Here is an 8,761-nt window from a genome sequence, read left to right as displayed (position 1 = left end):
TGTAATTTGAATTAACTTCCAAGTTTGAATTCGAGGATAAAATACAAATGGAGGAGACAAAAGAATACAAATACAGAATATTTGTTAGAAAAACGACTAGTAGACAAACGGAGGAAAAGGATAGAGTATCTTAGAGATCCTTAAACTATATTTAAATGATTTTTAGTCATTTAATTTTTAAAAATTATAAAATAATTATTAAATTTATCAAACCGTTATAAAATAGTCATAATAATTTTTTTTATGATCATAAAGTTTAATAAATTAATGATTATTTTATAACTATTCAATAAATTTAATGACAAAAATATTTTAATATAAAATAATAATAATTTAATAAATTAAATGATTATTTTATAATAATTTAATCAATTTAATTATTATTTTATTATTTTTGAAAGTTTAATGACTAAAAATGTTATTTGAGCATAGCTTACTATACCCAGAAAAAAAAGGGTAATGGGACCAACGTTCTACTCATTTATCTCTATAAAAAGCTGACACTATCATGTTCTCATCATTCCTACTTTCTCACTCAATAGTCTTACAACTTCATCATCTCTCTCTTCTTCTCTCTGTATAATTTCCCAGGTACTTTGTTGTTTCCAGTAAGTTCAAGTTCAAAGTTCAAACTTTTTTTTGAAACACCTCCTAGCAATATAGCATTTGCATTCATTCTTCTTCATTTTTCCTATACTGGGTTTTAGTTCAAATCTTTTTTAGACTGTTTGCCTTTTTTTATTTTGGATTCTGTTATTTATCTTTTCAACTCAGCTGATAACAATGGAAATGCTCATCTTTTAAGTCACGTGATAGCTATGAAAATACTTGTGTTTTAATTTAGCTGATAGCAAAAAATGCTACAAGTATTTGAGTTTTAGCTTACAAAAGATTTGTGAAGTCTTTTGTCATTTCCAAGATTGAATCCTCACTCTTACATACGATCTACTGGTTTATCTCTCTATAAAAATAGTTACTTTATGTTTTTTTTAGCTTCATACCATTCTAATTTTCTTTAAATCTTCAGATTTTCAGAGCAAAAGCTTGATCTGGGAACTAAAAAAAAATGGGTAGATTTTCAATACCCAAGTTGGGGTTTATACTTTTATGCTGCTTAGCAGCTGTTACAGAAGCAACGTATGTGAAATACAAAGACCCAAAGCAGCCATTTGGTGTTAGGATCAAAGACTTAATGAGTAGGATGACTTTGGCTGAAAAGATTGGCCAAATGACTCAGATCGAGCGCACAGTTGCTACCCCAGATGTGATGAAGAACTACTTTATTGGTATAAAACTGAATACATCTTTTAACAATCTTAGTTTTTCTCATGTTTGTTTGCATGTCTTATTTTTTGTTCTGAGATTGTATGTTTGATGGTAATTCCTCTATGATTTGTGCAATTGGTTTCATTTACCAGTAGATATGTAATGAAAAAAACAAATGAAATTTTGTTTTCTTATGTTATTGCTGTTTTAATTATCATAAATGAGTTGTCTTGTAATTGGAGGTGGTTTCATGGCTTTTGTGAAGGGAGTGTTTTGAGTGGTGGCGGGAGTGTACCAGCTCCTAAAGCTACTCCGGAAGCTTGGATCGAGATGGTAAATACCATGCAAAAGGCGGCTTTATCCACCCGTCTTGGTATTCCGATGATATATGGGATTGATGCAGTCCATGGTCACAACAATGTGTATAAGGCCACCATTTTCCCTCATAATGTTGGTCTTGGAGTGACCAGGCAAGTGGTTATTTAAGGTTTTTAATTTTCCCTTAGATATAGAGATTCAGATAGTTTTGCCTGCATATGTGGATGGAAGTTTGAGCAATTGCGATTCTCATTGCATGTCGTTTAAATAATCGAATAGTTTAACCATGAATGTAGTTTTCCATACTACTGTGCTTTTTGGAGCAACAAGAAAACGAACAACATTATGAGAATTTCCATCAAGAAGAATAATGAGAGTTTAAGGTGACATTATAATTGTTTATCGGAATCATTTAGCCCTTTTTTAATCTGCAGGGATCCTCAACTTGTCAAGAAGATTGGAGCTGCAACTGCTCTAGAAGTTAGAGCCACAGGAATCCCATATGCTTTTGCCCCATGCATAGCGGTAACTAAACACAAGAACATTTCTTGGATGCTGAAATATTGTGAAAAGGATCGACCATGTGTACTAATTTTTTGTTTGCTTTTATAATACCGTAAAATCTTTCACAGGTTTGCAGGGATCCGAGGTGGGGTCGATGCTATGAAAGCTATAGCGAGGATCACAAGATTGTTCAACTAATGACCGAGATTATACCTGGTTTACAAGGAGAACTCCCTGCCAATTCTAAAAAGGGTGTTCCTTTTGTTTCTGGAAAGTAAGAGTCTTTATCATTATTCAACCACTTAATAAATCTTGTGTTCCTAATATTACTTATAATGCCGATCTCCAAAACTAGGGCAGTTCTGCGGTGCGGCGCCTTAGTATACGGCTAAAATAAGGCGCTACTGGTTCTAATTACCTATATAGGTAATTAAAAATGGTCAAAATAATGATATTTTCGGTCATTTTTTACCGGTTTTGTTATTTAAAATAATAACAAAACTTGTTGCACCTTATTTTAGCCGTATACTAAGACGCTGAGCGTTTCCCCCCAAAACTACAAGTTTCCGAAATTCGTTTTAAATGTTGTAGATATCTTTAGGTGTGATCATGTGGTAGGATTTCATTGTGGGCCATTTAGTCCTCTAAATGTAAAACATCACTTGAATAATGAACAAAAGTACTCGGTCCACCAATCTGTTCTCTGTCATACCTTGTTAGGTAGATGAGGTTCCATTATCTGCTCTGCTGCTTGCAAAGTGGTTAGCTGCTATGCCACTCAGATTTGGGTGTGCGTGTCGGATATGGTATATGTCCGACACTGGTATGCCAAATTTTTCTACGTCATTCATGTATTTAGTGGGTCCGTGGATGGTAATACGGACATGGATAGCTGTTGAAATCCACTGCTGGAAGAAAAGTATCTTGTTAAAATAGTTATGAAGATTTATAAGTTCTTGTAATGTACACTTTCGAATTAGCCATGAAGGAATTAGTTCGAATTGGTTGAATTAAGTGACAATGTTCTTAATTGGAGAGTAACAATTTTCCATAATCAATTAATTCTTTTTTCTAGGGACAAGGTGGCAGCCTGTGCTAAGCATTATTTGGGAGACGGAGGTACGACAAAGGGCATAAACGAGAACAATACAGTGATTAGCATGAACGGATTACTCAGCATCCACATGCCTGCGTATCTTAACTCTATTAGAAAGGGTGTCGCAACAGTTATGGTATCCTATTCTAGCTGGAATGGGGTAAAGATGCATGCCAATCGTGATCTCGTGACCGGATTCCTGAAAAATAAGCTCAAGTTCAGGGTAAAGAAAAATGACTTGAACTATAATTTTTTTCTCTACCCGGTATAAATCATTTGGCTTGACTCATTTCTTTTGCTGTATTTCAGGGTTTTGTTATATCAGATTGGCAGGGTCTTGACAGGATTACTTCTCCTCCACATGCTAACTACTCATATTCTGTGGAAGCTGGAGTTGGTTCCGGGATTGATATGGTCAGTCAACATTTAGCACTATCCATGCCTAGCTATTCAAAAGTTCGAGTCTATTAGTGTACCGATCTTTATTTAACATATGTTACTTTGCCAAATTGAGTTTCTTGTTTTCTAATGCAATTTCTGGTGTCATGCAGATTATGGTTCCTTATAGCTTCACAGAGTTCATTGATGACTTAACCTATCAGGTTAAGCACAATATCATTCCCATGAGCCGGATTGATGATGCTGTAAAGCGGATTTTGAGGGTCAAATTTGTGATGGGTCTCTTTGAGAATCCAATGGCTGACAACAGCCTGGCCAATCAACTTGGGAGTCAGGTATATTGAATACATTTTGTTATAATATGGGCTGTGTTACTTGGACTCGGATGTTAGGACTCCGGACATGCATATTGGTGAATAAAAACAGAGCTTTACTAAATGATAACATGCTATAACAGGAACACCGGGAGTTAGCTAGGGAAGCTGTGAGGAAAAGTCTTGTCTTATTGAAGAATGGTGAGGCTGCTGATAAGCCATTATTACCCCTTTCAAAGAAAGCAACTAAGATACTAGTTGCCGGAACTCATGCTGATAACTTGGGCTATCAATGCGGCGGATGGACCATTACATGGCAGGGTCTTAGTGGCAATGATCTCACAACCGGTACGTTTTAAATTTTACTCTTGAAACAAATAAATATATTAGATTTTGACAAGTAAAATAACCCGAAAATCATTTTGGTTTCAGTATTGCCTCTGAATTTGTCATTGTTATTAACTATCTTAGCTCAAGGGGTTTGCTAAAATCGAAAAAAAAGATGGTTTCACTTAGTTTAATCCTTTGTTGAATGATACTTGCTTGAACAGGTACAACTATCCTCCAGGCTATTAAAAATACGGTTGATCCGAGTACTCAAGTTGTCTACAGTCAGAACCCTGATGCAGAGTTTGTCAAATCCAGAAAATTTGCTCATGCCATTGTTGTCGTGGGAGAACCCCCGTATGCAGAAACAAACGGCGACAGCCTGAATCTTACTATATCCAAGCCTGGTCCCGACACCATTTACAATGTTTGTGGGGCTGTGAAATGTGTAGTTGTCGTCATCTCTGGCAGGCCGGTTGTCATGCAGCCATATCTCTCGTCGATCGATGCACTTGTAGCCGCTTGGCTTCCGGGGACCGAGGGCCAAGGTGTTGCTGATGTTCTGTTCGGCGACTACGGGTTCACCGGGAAGCTGGCGAGGACATGGTTCAAGACCGTTGACCAGCTCCCCATGAACGTTGGTGATCCACATTATGACCCTCTCTTTCCATTTGGCTTTGGTTTGACCACTAAACCTACGGGGAAGAACTAATGTCACCTAGAGCTTGAATTTTGCTGCTTTACATGGCAGAAACTTATTAGATTATTTTCCCTCTGTATTATTTAGAGGTGTCCGCTGGACTTGAGGCTTTATTTATCAATGTTCTGGGTTATAAACCAGATTATGATCTTACCATTAACTGATAAATGTACTTTGGTTCATTTTTCAGAACTGGTCCTTTATTGCATTTTTTACCTCAAACTTTTTTTGACATTTTCTCCTTTCTCCTTATATACACACACATCCACTTGGTAATTTCTAGTTGTGTTGGGCATATTTGTGATTATATTTTGAGTGATCAATTTAACGGTATCGACAACGATTGTTGTAAGGCCTTTTACACTGTCTTTTAAATTTGGTGACTAAAAGTGAATACTTACGAAACAAAAGTGATTATTTCAATAGTTTACCCTTGAATTAATGATGGCAATCGATGATAGGGGTTTAGGTAAATGCAAATACTATCAGATTTGGTTTTGGTCAAATTCTTTTATTCCTGTACTATGGGTAAATTATGGATTTAGTCTTTCTATTTTAATTTGTTTATTTACCCTTCAAATTTTGAAATTTCAATTTGGCAGCAAACAATAGCAATGCAATTTGTTAACTTTAACTATTAACTATCATATTATGTGATATTTATAGATTTCGTCAATATTTTTCAATTTCACCATTTTAAAATTTTAAAAATACAGAGACTGCTGACCAAATTAGAATACAATAATAAATTTCATAATTTTTACATAAAAGAGGACTAATTATAGAATTTTTTTTCAGATTCAAAAGGTTACATTTTAGGTTAATATTTAGATTCAAATATTTCAACATATATTATTTCTCAAATGTCAATGGCCCATATCCATATTACCTTTGCGGATAACCCAATTGAATTCGGACATGGGTAATTTAAATTCACTTTCTTTTATGGATAACAAATTCAGATATTAATTTTTTATTTTAATTCTTTTAAAGTTATTAAATAAATTTTTAGCCTTTTTAATAATCACTTATATAATTTAATTTAATTGATTTAGATTTAAATAGTAATGTTTAAATTAAATTCAAATACTAAACAATAAATAACTTAAAATTGATAAATTTATATTTTATAAAAATTATGTTTTCGATTGAGCCTCATAAAATCAAGTTAATCATAAAAATATTTGAAAATATAAAATCTTTTTTAAAAGTTAACTTTTGCAATTAAATTTAATTAAAATGATTTATTTATTATTACCTAATAGTTAAATAAAATATAGGATAAACTATACGAATGGTCCCAATTTTTTCGGCCTATTCAATTTTGGTCACTAGTTCAAAAAAAATGATTTTGATCCCTTGTATTGATTCGTACGATTTTGGTCCCGGCCATTAACTCCCGTCAAACCATTAACGAAAATCTACGTTTATAATTAGAAAAAAAATCCACGTGTCATTCTTCAAAATTCCGATCCATCCATCCAGCGGCTAGAAATAAAAACATCCGAGTCAGCTTATCCCTAACCCAAAAATCTAAGCTGCCGTCGAAGCGTCACCCGCTGCGGAAGTCGCAGCTGTCGTCGGCCTAAATCTATCGTCCACCTAAAATCACTTTCTCCTTTATCTTAAAAGCCTGATGACCTAACCATGATTTAACTTTTGTTTCCATGGAAAAAACTATTAACACAAGCTTTTATTGACCTTTTAAATTGCATGGTAGCACGGCTAGAAGACTCTAAATTTTGTTTTTCTTATGTAGCATGGGGGTGGACAATGGTACGAGTTCGACGATAGCCATGTTTATCCCATCGGCCTGGAGAAGATAAAGACATCCGCTGCTTATCTTCTTTTCTACGCACGAGTTGTAGACTGAAAACATCCTGGTCATTGTTTACCGATGGAACCTTTTAAAGCGAGGAATTCTTCGTCTGTGGATATATCAAAATCTCAAAAGAGTAAGCATTCTACTTTCATCTTTGGCACCTGCTTTAGCCTGAGTTGATAGTTTTTAGTATTACAAAGGAAGGGGCGAATTATAAGTTGATGCCATTGATGTCTGTACCATAGTAGCAAGCAAGAAAAGAGAGGTGAGAGTGCTTGAAGAAGGGGAAGGGGAAGGGGAATTTTTGTTTCTTCTTTTATACCTATAATCATTTGTGAAATGAAGAGTCTATCCTTATTATTATTATTTTTATTTTTAACCCATGAAAGTGTAGCTTTTGTTCATTGTTATTATTGTACAATGATCGATTGATAGCTTGAAGAAGGGGAAAGCCTTGAATTTTGATGTATTCGTTTTCTTTTTTGAATACTCTGTAGTAAATATAAGGTAATATATATTCATAATTTTCTTATCTTATTGATAACATATACGTTCTGCAGACACAACTATTTCAACTTGAGTCATCTAGAGAGAATCATTTATTAGATGTATACGCAAATCAGTCGGGTTAAACTCGGAGTTTTACATGTAAAAGGTGGACCATTTCTATAGTTGTGTAAGATGTGACTTGACTTCCTTGATAGTTATAGTACCATGGTACCCACCCATGGCACTAGATGAGTCCAGGACCACTATCCCTTATGAAGCCAGGTCAGGTCCCTGTCCCTGCACCTGTGGTTCTCATTTTCTCACCCACTTTAGCCCAATTGCAATTTTCCATTGACATTTAAGTCCTTTTCTATCTTTGATCTCTCCATTCCCTTTACATGGATTTCAATTGATAACATCAGCTTCTATCATTAGAAAATTCGATATAAATCAAAACAATATGGATTTCAATCGACTTTAAAGCCGATATGGTGCCCATATTGTTTTCATTTTACCTTAAAATCGATATGAACGTTTCGGTTACAGATAGTAATCATCATTAAAGAGTTGAACCAAAATTAAGACTCAGGCGCATCATTTAACATTCCCGTTTAAATTTTCTTTTTTAAATATTAATTTGAATTATATTATTGTTGCTGTAATATTTTAAGAATTATAGATAATTTGATATTGCACAAAAATATATTGAAATTCCATCAATTTAATATATATTTTTTGAATTTCTTTTTCTTTTATGACATGTCTTTTTAGCACTAAAGAAAGTGAGGTGTGACAAAGTGCTGTCCAACAATGTCTGAATTCTCAGATCCATACTTGTAAACGTTGTTTTTGTTCTATTTTAGTACCTAAATTTTATTTTTTTAAATCATATTTAATATTTAGTTTATATTTCAATTTGATATCTGTCGTAACCGGTTTTCGTCCGGCACGAATTTTTTTTACTTGGCAGGAAAATAATGTGAATAAAAAATTATTTTTGATTTAAAAATATTTTGGGAGTCGCCATCGGCCTTTTAGGTCAGGTAGGTCGAATACCTAAAAATCATCCTTTAAAAGAGTTTTTAAGAAAACATCGATTAAAAGATAAACTGATCTGCGTTTTAACCAAAAATTCGTTCTTTTTAATAATAAAAAGGGATTTGTGGTCGGTTACGTTTAGGGAAGGATTAGCACCCCTACAACGCCCAGAATTGGTACTTTTTAATTATAAATTGTCTCTATTATTAGAAATTTAAAAATTCAAAGATATATTTAATTTATAATCTTGTTATTTCAAAAATAATACTATAATTTTAATAAAATTTATTAATTTATATTTATTTATTTAGAAATGTCAGAAAATGACTTCTAGGTACCTTAAGACATCTATTTTCTTCGATATTAAAAAATAAATAATTAATTAAAACATTTTTATAATAATTATAAAATATATTAATATATACAATTTTATAAAAGTAAAATATTTATTTATTTAAAATATCAGAAAACGGACATCTAGTTGCTTT

General features: G+C 33.3%; 1 protein-coding gene across 3 annotated transcripts; it reads left to right on the top strand.

Annotated features, from left to right (window-relative positions):
• The first annotated feature begins 542 nt into the window (after positions 1 to 542).
• LOC120144184 (beta-glucosidase BoGH3B-like) lies at positions 543 to 5,045 on the top strand. Of its 3 annotated transcripts, none has more exons than XM_039158313.1 (10): positions 543 to 608; positions 1,028 to 1,286; positions 1,532 to 1,736; positions 2,019 to 2,109; positions 2,217 to 2,362; positions 3,164 to 3,407; positions 3,494 to 3,598; positions 3,736 to 3,918; positions 4,041 to 4,245; positions 4,449 to 4,936. In XM_039158313.1, the coding sequence occupies exons 2-10, from the start codon at positions 1,067 to 1,069 to the stop codon at positions 4,934 to 4,936; spliced, it is 1,887 nt and encodes a 628-aa protein (XP_039014244.1). In that variant the 5' UTR covers positions 543 to 608; positions 1,028 to 1,066. The 3 variants fall into 3 exon arrangements, with proteins under 3 accessions (XP_039014244.1, XP_039014243.1, XP_039014245.1); XM_039158312.1 differs by lacking the exon at positions 543 to 608 and adding an exon at positions 746 to 918; XM_039158314.1 differs by lacking the exon at positions 543 to 608 and having other exon boundaries at positions 1,067 to 1,286; positions 4,449 to 5,045.
• Positions 5,046 to 8,761: the final 3,716 nt, after the last annotated feature.

The sequence above is a fragment of the Hibiscus syriacus genome, unplaced genomic scaffold, assembly GCF_006381635.1.
Source record: "Hibiscus syriacus cultivar Baekdansim isolate YM2019G1 unplaced genomic scaffold, ASM638163v2 tig00110882_pilon, whole genome shotgun sequence".
Classification (NCBI taxonomy): domain Eukaryota; kingdom Viridiplantae; phylum Streptophyta; class Magnoliopsida; order Malvales; family Malvaceae; genus Hibiscus; species Hibiscus syriacus.
Note: the sequence above shows the minus strand (reverse complement) of the source record. Positions and strands in the feature narration are given on the sequence as shown.